Source organism: Mastacembelus armatus, chromosome 18 (genome assembly GCF_900324485.2).
Source record: "Mastacembelus armatus chromosome 18, fMasArm1.2, whole genome shotgun sequence".
Taxonomy (NCBI): Eukaryota; Metazoa; Chordata; class Actinopteri; order Synbranchiformes; family Mastacembelidae; genus Mastacembelus; species Mastacembelus armatus.
Window position 1 is genome coordinate 5091866 of NC_046650.1, and position 25939 is coordinate 5117804.

General features: G+C 40.7%; 6 protein-coding genes and 1 long non-coding RNA gene across 8 annotated transcripts; 1 reads left to right on the forward strand and 6 right to left on the reverse strand.

Moving 5' to 3' along the window:
* Positions 1–29: 29 nt before the first annotated feature.
* Positions 30–2999, reverse strand: LOC113143924 (G-protein coupled receptor 4). Its single transcript, XM_026329556.2, has 4 exons — positions 2125–2999; positions 1910–2034; positions 1196–1791; positions 30–871 (listed from the first exon to the last, which is right to left on the reverse strand). The coding sequence occupies exons 2-4, from the start codon at positions 1922–1924 to the stop codon at positions 478–480; spliced, it is 1005 nt and encodes a 334-aa protein (XP_026185341.1). The 5' UTR covers positions 1925–2034; positions 2125–2999; the 3' UTR covers positions 30–477.
* A 1135-nt stretch (positions 3000–4134) lies between these two features.
* Positions 4135–8418, reverse strand: LOC113143855 (UDP-glucuronosyltransferase 2B15-like). Its single transcript, XM_033325712.1, has 2 exons — positions 8327–8418; positions 4135–6371 (listed from the first exon to the last, which is right to left on the reverse strand). Exon 2 carries the CDS (start codon positions 6366–6368, stop codon positions 4782–4784), a length of 1587 nt encoding a protein of 528 aa, XP_033181603.1. The 5' UTR covers positions 6369–6371; positions 8327–8418; the 3' UTR covers positions 4135–4781.
* Positions 8419–10270: 1852 nt separating this feature from the next.
* Positions 10271–12942, reverse strand: LOC113143839 (UDP-glucuronosyltransferase 2C1-like). The gene is made up of 2 exons (XM_026329480.2): positions 12785–12942; positions 10271–11874 (listed from the first exon to the last, which is right to left on the reverse strand). Exons 1-2 carry the CDS (start codon positions 12851–12853, stop codon positions 10285–10287), a joined length of 1659 nt encoding a protein of 552 aa, XP_026185265.1. The 5' UTR covers positions 12854–12942; the 3' UTR covers positions 10271–10284.
* An 871-nt stretch (positions 12943–13813) lies between these two features.
* Positions 13814–14884, reverse strand: LOC113124159 (cornifelin-like). The gene is made up of 3 exons (XM_026296635.2): positions 14770–14884; positions 14108–14280; positions 13814–14026 (listed from the first exon to the last, which is right to left on the reverse strand). Exons 1-3 carry the CDS (start codon positions 14882–14884, stop codon positions 13814–13816), a joined length of 501 nt encoding a protein of 166 aa, XP_026152420.1.
* Positions 14885–15785: 901 nt separating this feature from the next.
* Positions 15786–17364, reverse strand: LOC113143940 (cornifelin homolog B-like). Its single transcript, XM_026329558.2, has 3 exons — positions 17259–17364; positions 16690–16844; positions 15786–16095 (listed from the first exon to the last, which is right to left on the reverse strand). Exons 1-3 carry the CDS (start codon positions 17362–17364, stop codon positions 15973–15975), a joined length of 384 nt encoding a protein of 127 aa, XP_026185343.1. The 3' UTR covers positions 15786–15972.
* Positions 17365–19397: 2033 nt separating this feature from the next.
* LOC117152766 (cornifelin homolog B-like) lies at positions 19398–22750 on the reverse strand. Its single transcript, XM_033325713.1, has 3 exons — positions 22645–22750; positions 22365–22519; positions 19398–19559 (listed from the first exon to the last, which is right to left on the reverse strand). The coding sequence occupies exons 1-3, from the start codon at positions 22748–22750 to the stop codon at positions 19398–19400; spliced, it is 423 nt and encodes a 140-aa protein (XP_033181604.1).
* LOC113143948 (uncharacterized) lies at positions 19472–25862 on the forward strand. Of its 2 annotated transcripts, none has more exons than XR_003297120.2 (4): positions 19472–19590; positions 21221–21517; positions 21920–22122; positions 22391–25862. It is a non-coding gene; the product is annotated as an uncharacterized LOC113143948 (long non-coding RNA). The 2 variants fall into 2 exon arrangements; XR_003297121.2 differs by lacking the exon at positions 19472–19590 and adding an exon at positions 19633–20802.
* The last annotated feature ends 77 nt before the right edge of the window (positions 25863–25939 follow it).

The following is a 25939-nucleotide window of genomic DNA, read 5'->3' on the forward strand; positions in this document are numbered from 1 at the left end:
CCATTTCTGTTTACATGAAAACAAACAAGTGAAACATTAAACCCTAAATTTAATCATCGAAAATTATCATTAAAAAAGGTTAGTGATTTTCACACGCTGGTCAAACAGTATTTCTGATAGTTGTATTTGTTTTCTGAAGCCACAATGAGTAGAATTGCTCATAGAAAATACTGCAAATAATTTCTGTATTTTGAGTTAATTATACAGCATTGAGATTTTTGTATGAAACATTTCTTGTCTTTGCAATTTGAAATGTTTGTGCACAAATGTTTCCGTTTTCATCAGCTTCTGAATCATCAAATACATGATCTCAAGGAAGATAGTAAAACTAAAAACTGTACTAGTAGAATTCTTTAGATGACTATGTGGAAATACTGGCAAGTGCACGTTGACAGTGACAAAGCATATACAGTAAATGGTTTACATGCATATCAAATGGGTGGAGCAATCGCTTTGACTTTAAAAATATTAGTAAATTCACTGTTCCTGTGGGTGGCTGGGTCTGCTCTGGTACTGAGGGTCATCTTTTTTGCGGGTATTTTGTCCCCTTCTCAAACAGGGCAGGGACCTTTTCAGCTCTAGTCGGGCATCAGTGCAGAGGAAGATGTAGAAGAGAGGATCCAGCAGGGTGTTGAGGCTGGTCAGACCATAGCACAGACGATAGATGAGGAAAATGGCACGTTCCAGTCCGCATGGCTCAACAGTCAGCAGCAAAGACACAAACCTATATCCGCCTACAAGATGATAGGGCCCAAACACAACAATGAAGTTGATGGTTATCACAACCAGTATGCCCACAATTTTGTGCCGCTCATGGTCAGAAAGTGAAGGAGATCGTCGAAGTGTCACCCCAATGTGGGCAGAGGTATAGCTGAGAGAGGAAACAGAGATGCAGATAAGAAGTCAGGCTTTTCATTAGAATACTCAGAGTGGTTTAAACTTCATAAAGATCAAACTGAGCTTTCATTTGTTAAATCAATAGTATAATATTCAAGAAAGCAGCTAAGCCTCGCACAAATGTTTATTACATTCCCTTAAAATTTTCAAAGCTCTTCAGTACAAAGTAATATTTCAACTAGAGGCTGGCAAATATTCTGCTTATTCTACAAAATTTTACAGGAACAGGCCTGGAGATGCACTGTTACCTGTAGGATACAACAGGAATGTCCTCACTGGGATCTTAAGGTTAACTCACCCTAGTATGGCACATGGCAGCAGGAAGCCCAGAGCCACAGTGGTGATCTTGAAGTAGGCATATCTGGGGCTGACAGGGTATTGCTCCAGGCACAGGAACCTCTCAGGGTCAAACACTGATGGCAGCAGCCCAGTCAAACAGAACAGAAAAGTGAGGGTCCACACTGCTACACCCGAAATTGCCGCCACCCTGACAGTCCGCACCCTGCGGCTGCTCAGCGGGTACACAATGGCCAGGCAGCGATCCAGCGCTATCAGGCACAGGAACATGACACTAGCATAGACATTTACATAAAACACATAACCAACCAGTTCACAGGTCACTCGCCCGTAGGGCCAACGATGTGCACCCTGGAGGTAAAGAATCCATAGTGGCAGGGTTAGCAGCTGGAGGAGGTCTGACAGCAGCAGGTTGAAGATGTAGACCAGCTGGCAGCCTCCCCCACCTGAGCGACCCAGTTGGTACAGTCCCCAGAGAGACAGCAGGTTGCTGGGGAGACCCAAAGAGAAGACCAGGCTGTAGATGCAGGTCAGGCCAAAAATGTCTGTGTCCAAAGGGAGGTTGCAGCTGCCATTGGACATGTCTCTGCCAAACACCTAAAATAGAAAACTAGAGGTGACCTCACTCAGACATGGAAGGACACTCGCAGGATAGTGAGTTAATGTATAAATACACAATTATTCGCTGAAAAGGAAAGATAAAAAGTCTGAATACCTGTGATTTGTCCATTGTGTAGTATTCATCACTGCATACTCCTGTAGAGAAGATCAGGGTTACATTCTGTGCCGTTAGTTAACCAGCATTGGAGGCATTCAGGATCCATCAGGGGAAACAAGCACCTGCAAAGCATGAGCATTCTCAGAGGTTTTAGAATCAGCAGGTGCATGAAAAATTGCACCATAAAACACAAACCAAGTCTTTTCACTCACCACTAAATGCTGTGAGAAGGACTTTGTTCCACAAAAGCACACTGCCTGCTCTGCAACTTGTGACCTGTACTCAAGAAATGTTGGGTACACTGTGTCTTGACAAAGCCTCGTCCATTTTGTAATCGTTTCCTCCACAGGAAACCCACTTCTTCAGCTTTAAAGGCAACATCCTGAGGTAGGAGAATGGCTTTCTGCCGCAGAACAAAAACATACACTCTCTCTTTCTTTGTGTCTCCCTCTCTCCAGTAGTAGACAGGATAATTAAGGTGGGTAGGAGCTGTGAGGGGAGGAACTCATGCAGAGTGTCCCCTAATGCCCTTTAGATTGTTGGCTTCTGGCTCTGACCCAGCAAAACACATTAACTCTTTAGATGTATGTTGTGTTTCAACATTGTGTTGTTGCACAATTGAATGTTTTTGCTCTGTGATTATGAAAGGGTTTCATTTAGCAGCTTTAGGTCTGTCTATCTTTTAAATATTTTTTTTCTGTTTGTCATCTTAAGTTAAATGTGTTTACCTACTGTGTGTGTGTGTGTGTGTGTGTGTGTGTGTGTGTTTATGGGGAGTGTTAGGTGTTAGATGTAGATGTAGGTTTCTGATATATAGGACTAGTCTCCAGAGAATGAATGTAGGTCAATGTAATGTCCCATTTAGAGACTAAAGCAAGAATTTGTGTGCATGTGTGTTCATATCTGACAGGTAGTCAGAGTTGATTGGCAGATGAGATTAAAACCACAGACTGAGTGCAGATAAACAAGATAACAAGATGTGAAACAAGGCACCTTTTTGCAGTAAAATTGATTATATGAACAAAATGTTTCTTCTCCAAAACTGGTTTAAATAATGCAGTGAATGCTGTAAATTTACCCAGGGAGCACTTTTCTCAGGCGCTACTGGGAGAAGCAAATCTTACACAATTGAAATTGTTTAGGTGAAGAATGGGCTTGTTGAGTCAGTGGGTGTTGGGCAGTGTTTTTACCGCATGGTTTCAACAGTAGGAGGGTCTAATCACTCACTATGTTTCCTTTAAATGTCACAGATCTCTGATTTATTGAATAACCCACTAATAATGTAACCAGTCTCTTGAGACATTACTGCTACTCTTAGCTTTCCACAGCGCTACACAAAGGTCTTTGTGTAGCTATATAGACCACATTGCCATGATCAGTCACATAGACAGCAAGTCAGCTCGAGGAGAAATGTCCCTGTTTTAATGCTGAAATTTCTGGTCATCTGGTCATGGAAAAAGGAAATGCGCACAGTTTTTGCAAACTGTGGAAAGATGGGGATGAGACCATTGCCATGCAAGTTTCATCAGCACCAACCACCTAAAAGCTGAGGTTTAGGGAACCATAAAGAGGAGTACAAGGCTTCAATTCCTGGGCACTAGTAAAGAGCTCTGCAAGGTGAATACCCTACAGGAAGCTTTTCCATAAAAATTTAAATACAAAAAAATCTAAAGCACACAATGTAGGTTTTATTTTATTCACAATTTCAGTCAGTGTGGTGTGGTGAGAGGATAGAGTATAGCAAAATATTCAGCAGCTCTCTTGCATTAAACATTAAACCTGAAAAACCTGTGGCTTTGAAGATTATGACTTAAAAATTATATATATATATTATATATATATATTATGTCTTTTTGTTATAACAAAAACAAATATAAGCAAAGACTGAAGCTTCCACTTCCGCTGCTCCAGCAAGTATAACATTATCACCACACAACATCTGGGCTGACTGTGGGTTTGCTCTGTGGAATAAGGTGTGAAATAAAGATTGTGCTCTGTGCAGTTATTATACCAGTAAATTTCTCTGTCACGTCACCTACTGTTTCCTGTTAATCACCACCATATGTTGCTCAACCAATATGCATATTATTTTTCTGCTGTTTGTAAATAGGATTATAAAAATAATTTTATCAGAACATAGTCTTCCTCATTGTGCATAGTTTTATTTTGACCAAAGTACTTTTGTACTCAGCTTTAGCCTCCTGCTTGCCCTGGCCCTTTTCCAAAATTAACAGCTAAAAATGTCTTTGTACATCATAACCTCACTTTGCCACATTTAAAGTTTTTGAAGTTGTCAGTTCTTCAAAGGAACAATGTAGAGCATTGTATATTTATGTATATTCATTTATCAAGTTATCTTACATGTGTAAGCACATGCTTACAAATGACTATTGTGAGTATATTCAATTGGCAAGGGTGAGAAAGGAATTTCTATTGGTGTCATCAGATGCAGTGTGTCTGTTATGTAGACGAGGTATCTGTTTTCTGTCAAGCCTCCAAGTCTGTTCTTTGTTCAGGATCGAGGGGCCGTTGATCCATTTGCAGACGAGCATTTGGTCCAAAGTGTTGTTGATTTTATTTCATGCTGAGTAATAACTTTTCATATCACATTGTTTGTAGCAGGTCAAATCTCTAGCTGGAGACACTTTAATGATTCTTGTCTGAAAATATTCAGATGATGTATTGTAGGGTATGCAATAAAACATGAAACTTTCTGCACCTAAGATAAATATTTCCACAACACCACAGTTTACAGTGATTAAGGTTTATTTTCTCAAAAACAAACATTGAAATATGAGGCAGAAATGTGCTGAAACAGTAAAGGAGTTATTCCTCCACAAAACACTGGGCTGGGTTATGTTCAAATCAGTTACTCTGATTTTAGCTTTCTCCTGGACTTTCGGCAGCAGAGAGTCCTGCAGACCAAGATCAAAGCCCAGACAGAGCCTCCGATCAGGGCCATGATTAAAACAGCCACATCCAGGCAGAAATAGGAGTACCAAGGTAGACTAAAACCTGCTGACTGCAGATGGGCTGCCCCTTTGTTCCTGATGACGTACTCAATCCAGAAGATGGCAGTTTCCATAGGAGATATTGGCTTGTCACGGTGTAGCTGTGACATTTGCTGTATGTTCTTACGGTATGAGGGAGTCTCCAGGATGTCCTTTAGAGCCTCCAGGAAGTCTTCTTTAGTGAGAGATCTGGCCTCCACTACTCGAGCTGCCCCACGTGCCTTCAGCCGGACTATGTTGTCAAACTGGTCAAAAAGGAGCGGTAGGCCCAGAACTGGAACCCCATGGTAGATAGCCTCATACATCCCATTGGTGCCTCCATGAGATACAAAGGCACGAGTCTTCGGGTGTCCCAGGAGGTCGTTCTGAGGCAGCCAGTCCACCAGCAAGGTGTTGTTCCCCAGTGATGAAGGCTTTTCACCCACAAACCTCCACACCACCTTCTGAGGCAGCTGTGCAAAAGCAGCAGCAATAGACTCCATGACGTCATGAGGCAGGGCTGATACAAATGTCCCAAGAGACATGACTACCACCCCATGCTCTCCAGAGCTCTGCATGAAGGCCTCCAACTCAGCAGGAAGGGGTTTAGAATTTTTGCACTGGAATCCACCTATATAGACCACATTGGGCATGGTGGGCCGAGGGAACTCAAAGACGAAATCCGCTCTCAGCAGCCAGATATCAGCTGAGCGCTGCAAAGACAGCAAGTCAGTTCCAGGAGGGAAGTGCCTCTTTAACAGATCTGAGTAGGCAGGGTTAATGATTAAGTGCTGTTCAACAACACCATAGAGATAATGTAAGACATTTTTGATCCTTTCCAGAAAATTCATCTGATCGTGAAGTTCACTCCATGGCACAGGGATATAGGACACAGGAGAGGGAGCTATGGTGAAATGTCCCTCGCCATTATTAATCCAGCGCACATTGAAAACCATTGGCAGCTTGAGGTAACCACCAAGAAGAGTTCCTATTGTCAGCGCAGGGTCAGTCAACATTAAGTCAAACTTGGCATCGTGGAGCTTCTTCATAAAAACAGTGTCATCCAACATTGCAGCAGTAGCTCTGGCAAGGACATTATAGCCATTCACCAGAAGGGATGTGAGCAAGTACTGCTGGCAGAAAGTGTGTATAAAAGTCAGTGACCTGCGGCATTCCATAACATCTAGTAGCATTTTATTGTAGTAGTTCTTGTCTGCCTCATATTTCAGCATGGGCATGTTAATAGAAGTATAAATGGAAGAGTTTCCAGGGATGTACCAGCTCTTTTCAGAGCGCAGCACAGTGATGTTGTGGCCTCTAGAGTGCAGCTCTTGGAGGATCACCTCCATGTTGATCCAGTGGCTGCCATCAAGAGGCACAACCAGTATCCTGCTGCCACTGCTACAAATGGGCATAACGAACAGGAAGTAGAGCCCTATCAGCAAAATGGAGATCATACGGAACATTTCCTGGAAGAAACAGCAGACAGAAATGGTTACAAGTCCGACTCCCTATCCATTAGGCCATGACTGCGCCCATGTTATTGCAATTTAAAAAACAATTGGTTTCAGTCTTAATAGTTAGACAGATTCCAGTTTATTCATGTTCATGATGGACCTTCCACGCACACAAAAGTTAGTTATGGAGTTCCACAAGGTTCTGTGCTAAGACCGATTATCTTCACCTTATACATGCTTCCCTTAGGCATTATTATTAGGATGCACAATATTAATTACCATTACTATGCAGATGACATTCAGCTGTATCTATCTATGAAACCTGTTGTAACAAACCAGTTAGCCAGATTTCAAAGGACATAAAGGCCTGGATGACCAGTAACTTTCTACTTTTAAACCAAAAAGAAAATAGAAGTTATTGTATTTGGGCCTCAAAACCTCAAAAAAACTTTTCTAACAATATTTACTTCAGATGGCATAGCTCTGGCCTCCAGCACCACTGTGAAAAAGCTTTGTTATTTTTTTATCAGGATATGTCCTTTAATTCACACATAAAACAAATCTCTAGAACTGCCTTCTTTCACTTGTGCAATATTGCCAAAATTAGAAACATCCTGTGTCAAAATGATGCAGAAAGATTAGTCTGTGCATTTGTTACCTCAAGGCTAGATTACTGTAACTCATTACTATCAGGATGTCCAGTAACTCCATAAAAGACCTCCAGTTGATCCAGAATACTACAGCCAGAGTCCTGACAGGAACTAGCAAAATAGATCATATTTCTCCTATATTAGCTTCTCTTCATTGGCTCCCTGTAAAATACAGAATAGAATTTAAAATCCTTCTCCTCACATATAAGTCCCATTATGGTCAAGGTCCTTTATATCTTAAAGACCACACAGTACCATATTATTCCATCCATCCATCCATCTTCTATACCCGCTTTTTCCTGAAAGCCAGGGTCACAGGGATCTGCTGGAGCCTATCCCAGCTCTCTTTGGGTGAAAGGCAGGGGTACACCCTGGGCAGGTCACCAGTCCATCACAGGGCCACATAGAGACACACAAAGACAGACAACCTCACACACTCACACTCACTCCTACGGGCAATTTAGATTCACCAATCAACCTAACATGCATGTTTTTGGACTGTGGGAGGAAACCGGAGTACCCGGAGTAAACCCACACAAGCACAGGTAGAACATGCAAACTCCACACAGAAAGGCCGGGTTGCAAACCCACGACCTTCTTGCTGTGCGAGGCAACAGTGCTAACCACTCAGCCACCATGCTGCCCCATATTATTCCAAAAGAGCAATTTGCTATCAGAGCCCAGATCTGTACTTGTTGTTCTCCTACACTGCCAGGGGGCTTCTTATCCTGCAAAGATACTTATTCCTGACCAGATATCGCATGCTTCCTAAGCAAGTTCTTTTGTTATGAGTGTGGATGTTTTTCTGCTGTTTGTTTTTTATGCAATAGATGGATCAGTTTATATATTACTTTTAAATATTGTAGCTGAAGTTTTTTACTCTCCTCTTCTGATGGCTGATCTTATGTGCTGCTAGTTGCTAATCACTTCACGTTAAGACTTTTGGACAATGTAATAAAAGGGATTGGCCCTAATTTGCAATGACAGAGATCATTTCTGCCAGTGACAATCCAAAGTTATCACAGTGACATGAAAAATGTGTACAATAAGATTTTATGTATTCATAGACATGTATTTGACCAAAGGTAATGCAGTCTAAGAAGAGTTACCTTTAGTGGAAATAATTTGCCAAGGAAAATAATGACAACTTGTCAAACAGCAGCAGAAATCTAAAGATCTTTTGCTCTTGCTGATTTTTTTATTTATCTGTTAAACTATTGTAAATGGATTTGTAACACATTTTACCAGAACATCTTCTTCATCTCTGTGCATAGTTTTATTTTGACCAAAGTACTTTTAAAAGTTTAAATGCCTCACCTTGTTCTTGCTATATCCAAATCCAGATAGCCAGGACCTACTACATCCTCAGTGTGTTTCGACACAGCTCAACTTTTACACACACAGTTTGGCCTGGCCAAAGTCCAGTATGTGGGTTAGAAGTAAAGGTCTAAATTGGTGTGGTTAAGAACAGCAAAAGTTGATGTTAAACTGGGTTCCATGATTATGTTGTACATTTTTGCTCGTCAAGTCATTTCACTCCCTCTTTGTATTTCCCGTCACATGTCCAGCACAAAGTGGCAACAAATTACCACTGATTTCTTATTTCTTTGGAAAAGATTTTTAATTTCTTCATAGGGCATTTTGAAAGTGCAGCAAATGCAGTTGAGTCAGTGTGGTGAGAGGATAGAGTATAGCAAAATATTCAGCAGCTCTCTTGCATTAAACATTCAGCCTGAAAAACCTGTGGCTTTGCTAAAGGCAAGAATTTATCAGTAGATAACGGCGATGGGTTAAAAATTGTACATCATGTCCTGGGGCCAAGGTTTTAACAAGGCAAAATAAAAGCAAAAATTGAAGCTTGCATTTCTGCTGCTCCAACAAGTATAGCACTATCACCACATAATACATCTCTGGAGGCCCTGTGTAGGTACCTCTGTGGAAAATGCTGTGAACTACAGCATGTATTCTGTGCACACTTGTTACATCAGCCATTTTCAATGTCACTTCATCAGATCTTTTTATCTTTTCCTCTTAATCACCACCACAACCACTTCACATTACTTTTGCTACTTTGTTTTCAAATCTACACAGGTGAGATACTATTGTAAATGGGTTTGCAAAACATTTTACTAGAACATGGTCTTCATCTGGGCAGCATGGTGGATGAGTGGTTAGCACTATTGCCTCACAGCAAGAAGGTCCTGGGTTCGCAACCCAGCAGGGGCCTTTCTATGTGGAGTTTGCATGTTGGTACAGATACAGATCTGGGCTCTGATAGCATGTTGGGTTGCTTGTGTGGGTTTTCTCCAGGTACTCTGGTTTCCTCCCACAGTCCAAAAACATGTATGTCAGGTTGATTGGTGACTCTAAATTGTCCATAGGAGTGAGTGTGAGTGTGTGAGGTTGTTTGTCTCTATGTGGCCCTGTGATGGACTGGTGACCTGTCCAGGGTGTACCCCTGCCTTTCACCCAAAGAGAGCTGGGATAGGCTCCAGCACATCCCTGTGACCCTGGTTAAGGAATAAGCGAGTATAGAAAATGGATGGATGGTCTTCATCTTTGTGCATAGTTTTATTTTGACCAAAGCACATTTGTACTCAGCTTGAGCCTCCTGCTTCACCTGGCCCAAGGTTCTTTTCCAAATTCAGCAGCTAAAAATGTCTGTGTACATCATAATCTCACTTTTGTTTGTGGTTTGCAGCACTGAACCCAGTGAGCTCATTATACGAGTTTTAGTGTTCGCAGTTCTCAACGGAACAGCATAGCACATTGTATACTTTTGTATACTCATATCATGTTACACATAATGTCTTTTATGGGTCAATACTTACAAATACAAATAAAGCTGTGATGTTTAACACATGTTAAACATATGTGATGTGATGTTTATACACGCAAAATTAACTCACATGGAGAGCCTGAGAAAATAAAAGAAGAAATCAGTCCCAGTCCTCAGTATTTAAACCAGCTTATAGAAAGGCGTTTTTTGGAAGGGTATGTTTAATATCCAAGGGTAATTGTATGATATTCAGGATTTTCAGATGATGCCTTTTAAGGTATGCAGTACTACATGAAGTATGTGGGAAAGTATTTCTCCCAACTCTCAGGGTGTCTTTTAAAAAAAAATGTCTGCACCTAAGATAAATATTTCCACAACACCACAGTTTACATTGATTAAGGTTTATTTCCTCGAAAGAAACATTGAAATATAAACAGTAAAGGAGTTATTCCTCCACAAAACACTGGGCAGCTGGGCTGGGTTATGTTCAAATCAGTTACTCTGATTTTAGCTTTCTCCTGGACCTTCGGCAGCAGAGAGTCCTGCAGACCAAGATCAAAGCCCAGACAGAGCCTCCGATCAGGGCCATGATTAAAACAGCCACATCCAGGCAGAAATAGGAGTACCAAGGTAGACTAAAACCTGCTGACTGCAGATGGGCTGCCCCTTTGTTCCTGATGACGTACTCAATCCAGAAGATGGCAGTTTCCATAGGAGATATTGGCTTGTCACGGTGTAGCTGTGACATTTGCTGTATGTTCTTACGGTATGAGGGAGTCTCCAGGATGTCCTTTAGAGCCTCCAGGAAGTCTTCTTTAGTGAGAGATCTGGCCTCCACTACTCGAGCTGCCCCACGTGCCTTCAGCCGGACTATGTTGTCAAACTGGTCAAAAAGGAGCGGTAGGCCCAGAACTGGAACCCCATGGTAGATAGCCTCATACATCCCATTGGTGCCTCCATGAGATACAAAGGCACGAGTCTTCGGGTGTCCCAGGAGGTCGTTCTGAGGCAGCCAGTCCACCAGCAAGGTGTTGTTCCCCAGTGATGAAGGCTTTTCACCCACAAACCTCCACACCACCTTCTGAGGCAGCTGTGCAAAAGCAGCAGCAATAGACTCCATGACGTCATGAGGCAGGGCTGATACAAATGTCCCAAGAGACATGACTACCACCCCATGCTCTCCAGAGCTCTGCATGAAGGCCTCCAACTCAGCAGGAAGGGGTTTAGAATTTTTGCACTGGAATCCACCTATATAGACCACATTGGGCATGGTGGGCCGAGGGAACTCAAAGACAAAATCCGCTCTCAGCAGCCAGATATCAGCTGAGCGCTGCAAAGACAGCAAGTCAGTTCCAGGAGGGAAGTGCCTCTTTAACAGATCTGAGTAGGCAGGGTTAATGATTAAGTGCTGTTCAACAACACCATAGAGATAATGTAAGACATTTTTGATCCTTTCCAGAAAATTCATCTGATCGTGAAGTTCACTCCATGGCACAGGGATATAGGACACAGGAGAGGGAGCTATGGTGAAATGTCCCTCGCCATTATTAATCCAGCGCACATTGAAAACCATTGGCAGCTTGAGGTAACCACCAAGAAGAGTTCCTATTGTCATACCAGGGTCAGTCAACATTAAGTCAAACTTGACATCGTGGAGCTTCTTCATAAAAACAGGGTCATCCAACATTGCAGCAGTAGCTCTGGCAAGGATTTTATTGCCATTCACCAGAAGGGATGTGAGCAAGTACTGCTGGCAGAAAGTGTGTATAAAAGTCAGTGACCTGCGGCATTCCATAACATCTAGTAGCATTTTATTGTAGTAGTTCTTGTCTGCCTCATATTTCAGCATGGGCATGTTAATAGAAGTATAAATGGAAGAGTTTCCAGGGATGTACCAGCTCTTTTCAGAGCGCAGCACAGTGATGTTGTGGCCTCTAGAGTGCAGCTCTTGGAGGATCACCTCCATGTTGATCCAGTGGCTGCCATCAAGAGGCACAACCAGTATCCTGCTGCCACTGCTACAAATGGGCATAACGAACAGGAAGTAGAGCCCTATCAGCAAAATGGAGATCATACGGAACATTTCCTGGAAGAAACAGCAGACAGAAATGATTAGACTTGCAAAGCCCTTCACTTTAATGATGGTTCATCAGCCAGAAAGTTTTTTCAGTTTCAGCCTGACTGAAAAAGAAATTTGTGGTGGGATGAGATAATTCTCTATGTTGTGGTTACAACTTAATAATCAGTGGAAACAGGAAAATATACAAGGTCGCAACTTTGTAATGAACCAGAACGAAGTCATTTATTTGACAGAATGCTTGTTGTTTTGGGATGAATAAAGGTTAATATGTTTACAGTGACAGTTTTAAATCCATATTTCAGCTCCTGCAGGTTCTCTATTCATATTTTATTAAAAAGCTTTTCAGTGGCTGTGCAATTTTTTTTTAAATGAGCAATGTGTAACATCTGAAAGATTTAGAGGCATCTATTGTTTTGGTTGCAGAATACAACCTTTTGAGCCCCCCCCCCCTCACATGCCACCCCCACATTAACAGTTGCCATCACTTTTAAAACAAATACAATTCCATGTCCAGAGCCAAGTTCAGGTTTTCCCATTTCTCCTGTTGCTGATCTAATCAGCTGCTAGTTGATAATAGATATAAGATTTTTTGCACAATGTAATAAAACAGGGATTGGCCCTAATTTGCAATGATAGAGATCATTTCTGCCAGTGACAATCCAAAGTTATCACAGTAACATGAAAAATGTGTACAATAAGATTTTCGATTTTAATTTTCCAAGGAAAATAATGACAATGTGAGCAACAGCATAAATCTAAAATAAACTTTCATACTGTTCATATATTTTAACAAATATTTGGTTAGCTGTTAAGCAGCTTATCAGTCAGTGTGCTCCAGTCTTAGCGCTCCTGGATTATTTATTTATTTATTTGTTTATTTAGTCCAAGTTATCCATTAAAAGTTCAAATGCCTCACCTTGTTTTTGCTGTGTTCAAGTCCAGATGTTTGGCTTGAAGTGGGTTGAAGCTGAATGAGCCAGGGCATACTACATCCTCAGTATGTTTCCACACAGCTCAACTTTTACATACACAATCTGGCCAGGCCAAAGTCCAGTATGTGGGTTAGAAGTAAAGGTCTAAAGTGGTATGGTTAAGAACAGCAAAAGTTGTTAAACTGGGTTCCATGATTATGATGTACATTTTTGCTCATCAAGTCATTTTAGTCCCTCTTTGTATTTCCCGTCACATGTCCAGCACAAAGTGGCAACAAATTATGGCTGATTTCTTATTTCTTTCGGCAAGACTGTTCCTTTCTTCATAGGGCATTTTAAAAATGCAGTGAATGCAGTTCAGGACTGATGAAAAATCCAAACTGGGACACGTTCAAGGAGTTTGAGAAAGGAGTGGCAGGGAACAAGAGAAGGAGGAAACAGCAAGGTCAGCGGAGGGAAAATAAAGTCAGATCTGGAGATTACAATAACAGCACGAATCACAGTGAAACAGCCATATCAGTGGACTGCACCCTTCCCTTCCTCTCCTCTACCTCTGTGGATTTATATACATCCAAACTGGGGAACAGTTGTCAGCTCAATTTAACATCAGCTCATGAATATAGACATAAATTTATCACATACCTCACTTCACACTTTAACAGCAGTCAGGTAACCTGAGACAGGAGCTAACATTTGGCTTTATTACTGTGCATATCATGACCTGCAGGAATCATTAGTTATAACAGTTACCCTCAAAGGTCATCAAAGGAGAGATCTTTGGCAAAAGTAAATAAGACACATTTATAAGCACATCACAAGCAGTCACACAATTGAACATATACTGGGTGTGCTCAAGGCCGGAACGGCCAATCACACTGCTGCTGGAGGAGAAGATACATGAGCAAAGACTCATAATCAATAATAACAGAGAGATGGTTAGAAAAAGAGTGCAGTACATTTTCACAACAAAGCAGTAGCAATTGATAAGACAGAAATGTCATATTTTCATCATTTTAAAGATTTTCTTGTGATATGACTGAGACCACTGGCTGAGCAGAGACGACAGCGGGCTGGGTGGCCACCAGACCTTCTTGGACACCTATATACGCTGGTTGGGCATTGACCAGAGTGAAAGTCACGCTGCGTCTCTTGATTTCTCTGGCCACCTGGCACCATGAGCATACGGTGCAGAAGGTTGCATACATGCAGTCACCTGTCATGTCTCCCTGAGCAGACACAAGAATGGTGGAGATAAAATTAGAGTTCTGAAAAATCTGAGTAAAGTTCTTCTGTTGTTCTAAACTCACCTGGATTTTGTAGCGGTAACGCACTGCAACTCTCATGGACATGGAAATGTTTGCACATGATGGAAGACAAAAGCGGAACGCACACATGTCCAGCAGGGGGAGACAGAAACACTCTCCAAACCTGGAGGCAGTGTCGCATGTGAAGCAAGGGAAGCACCAGCAACCAAAGCAACCTGGAGTAAAGTGCAGACAGGTTTACAGATACTTTATCAGAGTTTTAAAAACCGTGACATATTGTCTTTCCTTTACTATTTGAAAATAAAGTTTTTAAGCAGTGTCCTGCATGAGCACATGCTACTTTGCTAATGGACACTTTGAATCCAAAATAGGCCTTAGGCCTGTGATGTGATGATTTTTTTTGTTTTTATCTTGAATGTGTGTCAGTCTTCGGGATGTATTTATCTGGACTTGTCTTGGCCTTGGCTCCTGGTCTCTGGTCTCAGCTGAGCCCAGCTGGATTTTCTGTGTGTACCCACCTCTCCATTATGGAAGCAAATACTGGCTGCAAAGATCAGAAGTTTATAAGCAAATTATGACTTTACAGATTTGTAAAAAGTGAGTCCAGGTTCAAATGTCACTTTGTCAGCATTTGCATTCAGTAGCATTGAGCAAACACACATGACCTGTAGTAAAAACACACTGCTGCAGGGAGTCAGACTTACAAATATCCATATCATCGCAGCAGCCGAGGATACCGGTGCTCCACTGATCAGATTGGGCAGTGATCAGAGTTGTAGTCTGAGGCTGCTGGTTGTTCATGAAAATATTTGTTGCCATGGTGATCACTCAACTGAGAAATGCCTTAAAATGAAATCATTATTAATGCTACTATTTTTCAAAGTTGACCTCTACCCCAAATATCTGAACAAAGCTCCCCAGTTCAAAATCTTTCCTTCCTTCAATTGTTGTTTTATAATGTGGCTCCTTTCAATCTCCATCACAGTGTTCACACTATTTACCTGTACACACTTGCCATTTACTCAGTTGTAAACTATTATCCCAAACACATTTTTGCAGGACTTACACAAATGTCTGAACTTAATGTGAGTTGACCTATAAACAGCTCAACCCTACAGTCTTCAAATAATATTTCTGTGCTAAAATGTTTCCTTCTTCATTTAAAATAGGTCTGACACTGACTTACCTGCTGTTGAAGTCGCTCCGTGGACACTGGTTTGATCGTGTAGAGCAGAAAGTCTAATTAAGTTCTTCAATAAATGGTTTGTCTTGGGCAGTTTTGCATGTGTGGTTTGAATAGCACATAGCTCGTAGTTATTTGAATATAGGTGTGTCAAATAAATAAATGTGGAGTTAAAGTTGCAAAAAAGAGCCCCCACTCACTTGTGATGAATTTAATATATAGCTAAGTTTCAGTACAGTGGTGTTTTTTCATATAACAAATGAAAATAAAGGTACAGGTATAGTACCAAGCAGTTTAATCACCAGATCCTAAAATACAAACATCTGGGAAAATCATTGGGAGATAGAATAATTAGTGGACATATCCAGTGAGAGTTTTTAAGAAAATATTGAGCAATTCAGTTTGACCAGAATCATCATCAGTACACCAGCATGCATCACTACTTCCTATTCGCTAGTATCTGTCACCGTCACGTTATCTTATCTCTGTCCTATCTCTGTCCTCTGTCATGACGAAACAATTCTAACCCTGATGTGCTGATCTTTATACAGCTGTTCAGTGACATTCCCCAGAAGCAGACATGCCTGTAACAGATCATTTAACTCAAAGAGCCCACTGTTTTTCCAGACAGCATGATGGTGCTAATGAAGAGCGGATGCCCCTGATGATGGTGATGACGCTTGTTCCGCTAATGATCCCATGAAGATCAGCTCGATCTCTGTTCTTACGAAACCGTCATGTTGACGAAGGTAATGGGAGTCTGCCTGATTTTGATTTCCCTCGCTATCTGACACCAGGTGCAGGGCCCGCAGAAGCACGAGTACACGCAGTCATTGCAAACAGTTCCCTGTCAGGACAGGACACAGTTAGAGTGATGCAAACTAACAAAAATACACAAAGCATGGGGTGAATCTAACATATGCACACAGCTCAGGGTCAACAGATACTTCTCGGTTATAGCTTTATTTGGATAGACTTGCTATCACTACCATTTCTATAATTCAATTCAATTCAATTCAATTTTATTTGTACAGCGCCAAATCACAATAGAAATAATCTCAAGGCACTTTACAAAAAACCCAACAAATCCCTTATGAGCAAGCACTTATATAACACAACAGATTTCCTCATTAATCACTGTCAAAGTCTACCTAAACCAAGCAGCTCTAACAAAGGAAGACCTTGTGATGTAACCCTCTTTAATGACCATACTACCAACTGATGGATAGGGTCTTGGAATGTAAATACACAGCGTAATGTCAGGTGTAGGGTGGGTCAGAGATCAGATTAACAATGTTGTCAACAATGGCATTTATGATGACTAATGTTCTACATTGATGAATTTAAAATGCTTTTTTTTTAACACCAAAAAGCCTCAATAATGATACATGGAGTGGTCGTATTTATTGAAGTAGGGTTTAGGATAGTGTAGATTCTGTACCTCAGCGCCATATCTCTGGCGCACTGACACCCTGAGAGCTGTGGTCATAGGAGGGATGAGTCCAAAAGCATCCAGCAGGGGTAAACATAGACACTCCCCGGCCTTGTGTGCTGTCTTACAGGTGAAGCAGGGCAGACACCAAAAGGCAAAGCAACCTGAAAGAGGCCACATGGTGTTGAAGAGTAGGAATGTGCTTATCTGAGAGGTTTCTCATACACTGAGGAAGGTATACACCTATTATTATTGTTGCACTCAGTAAAACAGCAAGTCATTAAGTCATTAAGACATTAAGTCATTAAGACATTAATGCCTGAGGTCCTTGATTTTTAGATGTGATGTCTCGCTCATTGGTTTGTAATTTCATATGGAGCATCAATAATGATAATGCACAACAATGTCCAAATGTTTCACTACACCCACTGATCTCCAGTCTGCCATCTGTGACATTCTTAAACACAGACTGGTCTGAGTGATCAGCACGTTTTCAATCTCACACCCCAGAGAGAGATTTAGATGGTCTCAATACATGACCTAAGAATCTCACCTGTATGAAAATTAAGTGCACTTACACTGGGGCAGGTCTTGGAAACAGTCACAGATGCCGGGGGTCCACTGGTTGGATGCACAAGTCATGATGAAGGGCCTGGGTTGGGTCATCACAGCCTTTGTAGACATGTTGTCTGCTTCTAAAGAAAAGGTGTGAAAACAAAATAGCTGATAGCAAAATAGTATTTAACCCGGAGTTCAGTGTATCCATCCAATTTTTCATTTTGGTAATTACACAAATTCAAGGCAAGGGTTTGCTATTATGTCCCTACAGTAAAAGTGAGAATATTTATTAAACTCTCCTCGGTCATGAGAAATGAATTCTCATGAAAAATTAGGTGATCACACCATATGATAATACATCCAAGTGCTCATCTGCATGCTGTCACTGTCTTACTGTTCTGTCATGACTGGGTTGTCTTACCTTACTGTTTTTGGAAGAAGAGCAAGCAGAATGTGGTCAGATCTGACGTCTGAGCGACTGATGAGGTTTGCAGGGCCTCATGGCATCTTATAGGCCTGTTGTGGAGCAGTGTATGTGACAGGCGAGGAGTGGATGCATGTCACTGACTGGTCTGTCCAGTCTGCCATGTGTCATCGCCTTTATCAATCAGACAATCTGACCATCTGACCTTTTAAATCTCGGTCATTACCTCTTAAAAAGTGCATTACGTGAATATTTAAGGTGCAGTAAGTACTTAAATAGAAAGAAGTATGTGATAAGAACAAAGGAGAACATCCTGTGCAGCTTTCATCCTCTGTGCCTCTCTTCGAATGTCACAGAATACTCATTACATTGTCTGAGGATTCGGTCGGTTCCTTCTCTTCTGTTCACATTAACGCTGCACCGTGTGATGTTTTTATTCAAACAATTCAAAGCAAATTACTTGGATTTTGTATCTAACCAAAAGGCCTCTCCAAATTCCCAGGACAGATGAAGGGACTGGGGTAGGAAATATAATCATAGCATAGATTAAAATGTTAAGATACTAGACAGTTTTGATGGGTTGATGCCTAATAGAGCAGGCAGAATGAATTAGCAATAGTCTAAGCTATTTGAATGTGTATTATTTCATTTGTAATATCTTGGATTAATTGAGTATTAAATAGTAAAATTGGTTGCAGCTTTAATGTTTGTGTAATGTCATGTAAGTGTCTGTGACCAGTCCAGGAAATTAGACTCCACTGACTTTTGTTCTCTCTTATCTCTTCCTCTTTCTTTCTAGCGTTTATGATGAAAACAGTCTTCTTGTGAAAAATGAAGGTGGACTTTACGCTTTCGAACAGTTAAAATATGGAGCATTAATAAAAAAATTTTAAAAAACGGCTCCTGTGCAACACGTTCAGCTTAGTGGCAGCTGTATTTTTCATTTAGCGAGATCACAGAGCCTTCTGAAAGCTTAGCAGCATGTTTTTTCTTTTTAATTGCATGCAACAATTTGTCTTTGTACACATGTGGTAAGATCAGTTTTACCCTGGTTGAAGCTCAAATCATACGGTGAGTCAGTTTAACTCTATTAAAGGAAACAGTGGTCATACATCCTGCTTCAATAGAACAGCTGTATTTTCAGCTTTCAACTGGCAAAGGTTGAAGAGAGTGTAATGTTTGAGGTTATATGATATTTTAGATTGAAGGTAGCTGGTTGTTTAGCAACCTCAGATACAGTTGGGCATCAGTTTTGAACCAACCTGAGGTCAGGCCCCCTCCAAGTGGCAACAATATTAACCTGAGGGGCTGCAAGGTTATTATTAGGACTGGACTGAAGAACAGAAGAAATCAGGTCTGCTCAGACAGTTTTTAATTTGCTTTTTGTGCAGCAAAGCCATTTCAGAACAGATAAATACAGTGTAGTAAAAGTATAACCTTCTTATAGTACATAGACGAGTTGAAGTATAAAGTAACATAACATTCAAATTCTAAAGTAAATCACTAGAAGTACAGCAATTTGTTACTCAGAATGCAAAATTACCTTTGCTCTAATGAAATAACTTTCACTATTCTTTCACTGCATTTTGGGACAAACTGCACTTTCCTCTCTGTGGGACACATTGTGTCCCTGCTGAATTCTGTGAGGTAGCAGGGAGTGACTGCAGCCCAGAGGAAGTGTGATTAAATCAACCCCTGTACCCTGGAGGACTGAAGGCAGAAGAGCTCCATGTGTCTAGACCAAGTGCGCCCCCTGCAGGGAGGTCACAGCAGTGTATCTGGCCGATGACGAGTAGGAGGCGTGGGATGCTGCTCTTCTCTTCAGCTCTCTGGAGATCTGGAGCCAAGATAGCGGGTAGCAGCAGCAGCCATATAGGCAGTCGCTCCACACACTCCCCTGTAAGACACAGAGAGAGGCCTGAACACAGGTGGGAGGCTCACACAAAAGGTGAACATTTACATTTAGGTTCATAAAAGACATTTTTGCTGCTATACAATCCAGTGTTTCTTTTGTGAAAAATGCTGTGTTGTAATTTGCAGCATTACCTAAAGTTAATACACTATAATCTATAGTACATTTTTTCATTTTGTCACATTTAATCACACCTGTCCAGGGTGTACCCCTGCCTTTCAGCCAAAGAGAGCTGGGATAGGCTCCAGCAGATCCCTGACCCTAATTAGGACTAAGCAGGTATAGATAAAGGATGGATGGATGGACATTTTATCACATATGTTTTTATACAAGTGAAAAATGAATAAATATGTGCTACAGTAGAATACAGCTGCTTAAAATCAGTAGCGAATTTGTCAGTATACAAATTTAACATTGTATATTCTGTTTCAGTAATATCCTCCCTGTGAGTTTCTTATAGCCAAATCTTTGCTCATAGCAACAGCAACCAGAAAGAAAAGCACATCGGTGAAGCCAAGATGGAAATTATAAGATTTATTAAATCATTAAAAAAAATGAGACACGATACGAGGGCAGTTGTCCCATGTGCAGCCTGTGCACATGATTTCTCCTTTATGATACTGACTCAGCACTGCAACTTAGAGCCAGAATGAAGGGTTTGTAAGTTTTTTAATTGCATAGTGTTATTTTGATCATTGTTGTTCAGTTATTTAACATGACATTAGTTATTTAACATACTGTACTTATAGGCTCAACTTCTCTGCTCTTCTCCACTAAATACTTCTTAATTTTTGTTCGATCATAAAGCATTTCTGAACTTTGCATGTCAAATCATACAACATTTGCTGTGACATAAGTAATTTGAGTAATTCTCCACACACAAAGAATTTTACAGTTTAGTGGATTTAAATGCAACTTTGCAACAAAGCGCAAAAACAATGGACATCTTAAGATTTCACAGACTTGTCTGTCTTGAGCAACAGACCTGTGTCTGCTCTGCACCACATTCTCTCTGCACTGCACTGCATCCCCTGTGAATTCGGTGTGGGAGGGTGACATTAGCAACTAAAATTATCACTCCGCCCCCAAACATTATCACAGGTCTGAGATCTGAATGCAGCGTGCAACTTTGGGATTTGAAGTTTGCATGTAGCATTTCAGCTATGGACACTGCTATGTTAGCATGACTTCACTTACAGTTTCAAGACAGTCTGGCTGGTGTGACCAGGTAACTACACCACATGGTGAGCTCAGTTATACTAGCTGCTTATTGAGAAGTTCAATAAAGATCCAGTCCTATTTATGTAAGACCTAGCAAAACCTAGCAGCTCTGCAAGGTTGAACCTATGCTTCATTAATGTCACAAAGTACTGGTGAGGATAATGTGAATATCATGAAGTAAAAACACAGTAATAAAAATAAAGTGCAGAACTGTTATAAATGTTCCTCTAATGACAAATCTTCACCTGATTCTTGTGTTAAATGAAAAAGATGAGGCGTCAGCAGAGTTATTACAGTTCACCCTGAGGGAACATGGATGTTTGCACAAATTATGATGTAGAACCTTTAACACATTTCCAAATGTCTGTAATCTGTCTGAATCTACTTTTGTTTTTCTCATAATACACACTGTTGTCTCATTCCAGCCATGAGAGGACGGTTGCTTTGCTTTACAACAACCTACATGCCAGGACTTGTTTTTATAAGAACTTCTGGCACCTTCCATAGCTCATGCTCTGCAGTATTGACAGCGATCCCCAGCCCACTCCACCCCCATAGAAGCCAACATTACCAACCACCTCCTTCTCTCCGATGGCAGCGCTCCAGCTTCTGCCCGCCTTGCCTCCAACCACTCCTACCTTAAGCCTTATCGCTCCTTCTCTTCACTGTCCCAGAAACCAACGGATCAGCTTATCCAAAATCAAACTCACTTCTTGGCCTTGGTATGTGTTGTTTTTAAATGGAATATTTATTTCATACTGGCTCTGTGCATGGAACACTTGATGTCTATTGAGATCTGTGGTCATGCAGGTGTGTGAGCGATCGTTGAGGACAAACAGTAGCATTCCTGAGAAGGTTGAGCATCTTAGGCCCAGTTTCACTTATACCCATCAAGTTTGTAACATTTTCAGTGCAAATCTATTAATTAAATAAATGTGTCCAGATTTCACTGCATCCCTAACATTAATCTAAAGTTGTCTGATGTCACTACATAGACTCAAAACATTGCTTTCATTGCTAAAGTAATAACCAGTGTCATCCAATGCACCTACCGATGTTGCATCTATTTCCCCTGTGTAGTGTTACTGTGTTTCATCACTGAAATGTCTCCATCTCCTCAGCAGCAATCATAATTATTCAAAGCTCCAGCAGCTCTGTGTAATTGAGACGGGGACACAGTATGGTACAAATGAAAGCAATCAACTGCATTGTTCGAGCAAGGGTTTATCACAACATCACAACTGCAGGGGCCACTCCACTCTGGTCTGGGCTGAAAGGAATGGCATATTTAACTCTCACATCTCAAGAAAACACTCATTTATTCATGGTAAGTTAATTTCTTCTTCTGTCAGGTCACTTATAAAGAATAACCAAAGCTCACTGATCATATATTGTTTATATATCGTTTGTCCCTGCTCCCTGACTGACCCCACTAGGAGCATCTCTGGAAGTCTAAGGGTGTCTTTACTGAACCAGTGTCTGAGTTTTTAGGAGTATTTCAGGAGTCCAGTTAAGGAGGACATGAATAACTCATGATGCATTTTATTTAATTTCTTTATTATGTATTACCTGTATGCCGTATTGTTCCCTGACAGAAGCCCTCATGGCAAGAGAGGCCGGAGATACAAGGCCAATACAATCCAGCAGAGGCAGACAGGGACATGCGCCCACTCTTCTGGTCACCTTACATGTGAACACTGGGAGGCAGCACAGGGCAAAGCAGCCTGAACACACACACACACACACACACACACACACACACACACACACACACACCATAGGTCAACTTAATGAACAAAAACATGACAGCTGGTACAGGTTCGTCATTTATAGCATACTGTATACTTACAGTCCCCCATGTCTTTGTAGCACTCACACAGGCCAGTGCTCCATTGACCTGGATCTACAACCCTGTTCTCTGGCTGGACCTGGATGACCTGGACCTGTTGTGACATGCTCTAGCTGTGCTAAACACAAAAGAAAGGTGGGGGAAAAAAATCTAACTATCTGATGGAAAAATAAAGGGAACACTGTTTTCATAGATTCACTAACTTAGTTACTATCTGAAAGTTAGGTATCCATGAAATGCAGAAAACATTTATCACTGAGAGGATTTTATTATTTTTATCATCCATTTTACAAAGTCACATTGGTGTTTCCAAGGTCATGTACACGAAACACAGTTTATCTGTAGTTACCCCCAGGGTTGTTCCTGCTTCCTTTCTCACTACTCTGTGTTGATTGAGTCCAGGTGCACCCGAGACGTCTGACTGCGGTCTCTTTATTTTTCATTTATTGTGGAGTTCATCTGAGAATAAATTTATCATGCCATAAAAAAATAGGGTCATAAAAGGAGTTTACTGCAGGGGTAGAGCTACATTAATTCTCTTAATAATTCATTTTTCTGTTCTTATGGTCATATAATAAACACAACATAATCCCAAAAAGGTGATTAAGTTGTTATCTTAAGACACATTCATTCACTTAAACATCATTGTCCATCTGTTACTAAACTTCCCAGCATGCAGTGTTTTATGTTGAATTATATCTAATTTGTTTAATGGCACTGCTTTTTTATGTGTCTCTGTGTCCTGCAACCCTGCCAACACATCTCCGTTAGCAAAGACAGTTATGTAAGAAACAGAATGGGATTCATATTGTTTTTTTTTTTTGTTTTTTTTAACAATACATGAATACAATCTCCACAGACCACAGCAGAAGTTATCTATACATTTTCACTGTCCATATATTCTAGATAGGATACAGCATCCAGACTCTCCAGATAACCACAAAAAACCTGCCAAATAGACCAGAAAACCTGGATTTGGTTTTTTAGAAAATAGGTGATTTTTTTCCAAATCAAGACATGAAGTCATCATTTATCCAGTGAGAAATACACACTCTTTTCCTGTTTCCAAACACATGCAATCACTCGTTTTGCTTCTAATAAACAGAGGGTAACCATTAACTTTTCATGTTTAGTAAGTGTGAAATTTACAGGGTAAATGTGCAATAAACATAACTTAGGGTCAAGTGGAAAATTCTTACTTATCATCTTGCTAAGAGTATTCACAACTTTAACCCAAAAACCATAAGCCTTAGTACACTCCCACATACAGTGAAAGAGAGTTCCCTTATCTTGTTTGCATTTATAACAGGTATCAGGAATATTTGGATTAAAATGGTGCAATTTAACTGGAGTGATGTATTGTCTACTAATCCATCTGGATTGAAGCAATATTAGATTTGCACTAGTCTGAGTTCGGGCATCTGAGCATGCTGCTTGCCATTCATCTTCTGTTATTTCACACTGTAAGTCAGATTGCCATGCCTGAAAGTCTATCCGTAAATGTTTCTTTTGAACTGGCCACAAAATGTACATAGAGCAAAGAAACCTGTCCTCTACTTTTCAAGCTTTGACTTTGTTTTGACACAATGAAACTGCGTATTTTTAAGAACTTAAAAAAATGTTTTTTGCAAAATTCCAAACTTTGCTCTTATTTCTTCAAAGGACATAAACCCTTTCTCATTATAAAGATCAGATACTTTACTAATTCCTTGGGTTGACCAATTTCTAAAACCTGGATCAGGGCGGAAGGTTTCATTGCCAAAAACTGGTGTGAAACGGGACAGCTGGGATTCATATTGTTATTTACTGTCCACTTGTTAAACACAAACTGTTCAAATGGAACGTATCCGACACTGTTCACTGAAGCATGTATGTTTTTCCATGGTTAGCGTTAGACATTTAGTGTTCAGAACAACTGTGCACAGCGTACCACTGCAGTGTGCGAGGTAAACCACTGAGACAGATGATGACAGCATTCATGTTAAAACATCTGTCTCCATGTGCAGACATGCAAGTTTATCTTTCAGGTATCTTTCAGAGCCTTGCTAAAATATTATAATCCCAAAAACACATGCTTGGCTAGTTTATTTTAGAACAACATACTGTATTTTATTAGCTGGTGCTATGTGAAATATGAACCTGTGGAGTACTGGAGAGAAATGTGGTGTAGTACATTTATAAAGTGGCATGAAATGAAAATACTCAAGTGTAAGTACAAGTACAATACTATAATCCTTAAGAACAGTAATTGGGAGACTGCACTGAGTTACAGTGCACAACTAAGACTGTCTTTTGGTTTTGGTTGTGTTTTTAAGTCATTCTCTTTATAACACTAAAGTAGAAAATCATGGTAACAGGAAGCAGTTCTATTTCTCCAAAACATTTCTGGCACAGCAAATTATCAGTGACTAGCAGAAATCTGAGATCTTTTGGAGACTGAGTGGCAATCTGATATACAGAGTGGCTATCTGCCTGCAGTGTGGATCACGGCCCCTTGCAGACCTCCCAGTCTAACATCACCATCTAACACTAGTTAGAAAAACAAGAACGGATGTAAAGTATAAAACTTTGTGCCTGTGTGCTGTAATTCTGGGCCATGACCAAAGCAAACATCCACAGGAAACCATTATCTCTGCCAGTAGATAAACGTGACAATTCATTAAGGTGCTCGCTTAGAGCAAACCCCCACCTCTCTGACTTGGCAAATATTAAACTCTTCTGATATGGTTGAGTGATTTCTCTGCCCCTCAGCCCAATACCAAACTCTATGGAAAGAAAGATTCCAGTAAAGCATTGCTTTTAATGGCTCAGAGCCAGCCTGCTTTACTCTGACCAATAATTTACATTGCTTTTTTAGGTGCAGTGAACCAGTCTTGTTTCAGAAAGGAATAGATGACTTACCTGTGTAGGAGTTTTGCTATCTACTTCAATGGAAAAGAAAGTATTTGGTACCGTATTGTTGTGTTTTCACTTTGTCTTTCACATGTGAGTGTCTGCACTTTGCCTGGCTGTGGTGTTTTGGTATAAATATGAAAATATCAGATAAGATGGGCAAACAAGGAACCCTGATGCACTGACTGCTGAGCTGTGGTATTTTGAGAGAGATTATCTGATACCTCAGACACTGTGAATTTTAGTCAGCTGGTCTATTATACAGTATTTGCTTACCACTGGACACCCCTGATAATATTATTGAGATATAACAGCTGGTTTCCATAAATTCTTCTCACTAAATCAGTGCAACATCAGTGCTGTAATATCTGATTTCTCATTGTCCTGATGTGAGCAAAAAAGA

Excerpts from the sequence above, each read along its gene's own strand:
- LOC113143839 (XM_026329480.2), bottom strand. The coding sequence starts at position 12,853 with ATGCCCTGGCTCATTCAGCTTCAACCCACTTCAAGCCAAACATCTGGA. Across the intron at positions 11,875-12,784 it reads TTGAACACAGCAAAAACAAG|GAAATGTTCCGTATGATCTC; the intron begins GTGAGGCATTTG and ends TGTTTCTTCCAG.
- LOC113143940 (XM_026329558.2), bottom strand. The coding sequence starts at position 17,364 with ATGTCTACAAAGGCTGTGATGACCCAACCCAGGCCCTTCATCATGACT. Across the intron at positions 16,845-17,258 it reads TTTCCAAGACCTGCCCCAGT|GTTGCTTTGCCTTTTGGTGT; the intron begins GTAAGTGCACTT and ends GGCCTCTTTCAG. Across the intron at positions 16,096-16,689 it reads GCCAGAGATATGGCGCTGAG|GGAACTGTTTGCAATGACTG; the intron begins GTACAGAATCTA and ends CTGTCCTGACAG.
- LOC113124159 (XM_026296635.2), bottom strand. The coding sequence starts at position 14,884 with ATGGCAACAAATATTTTCATGAACAACCAGCAGCCTCAGACTACAACT. Across the intron at positions 14,281-14,769 it reads CTGCGATGATATGGATATTT|GTTGCTTTGGTTGCTGGTGC; the intron begins GTAAGTCTGACT and ends ACTTTACTCCAG. Across the intron at positions 14,027-14,107 it reads GTTACCGCTACAAAATCCAG|GGAGACATGACAGGTGACTG; the intron begins GTGAGTTTAGAA and ends GTGTCTGCTCAG.
- LOC113143924 (XM_026329556.2), bottom strand. Across the intron at positions 872-1,195 it reads CTGCCATGTGCCATACTAGG|CTATACCTCTGCCCACATTG; the intron begins GTGAGTTAACCT and ends TTCCTCTCTCAG.
- LOC117152766 (XM_033325713.1), bottom strand. The coding sequence starts at position 22,750 with ATGTCACAACAGGTCCAGGTCATCCAGGTCCAGCCAGAGAACAGGGTT. Across the intron at positions 22,520-22,644 it reads CTACAAAGACATGGGGGACT|GCTGCTTTGCCCTGTGCTGC; the intron begins GTAAGTATACAG and ends GTGTGTGTTCAG. Across the intron at positions 19,560-22,364 it reads GGGAACAATACGGCATACAG|GGGAGTGTGTGGAGCGACTG; the intron begins GTAATACATAAT and ends TGTGTCTTACAG.
- LOC113143855 (XM_033325712.1), bottom strand. The coding sequence starts at position 6,368 with ATGTTCCGTATGATCTCCATTTTGCTGATAGGGCTCTACTTCCTGTTC.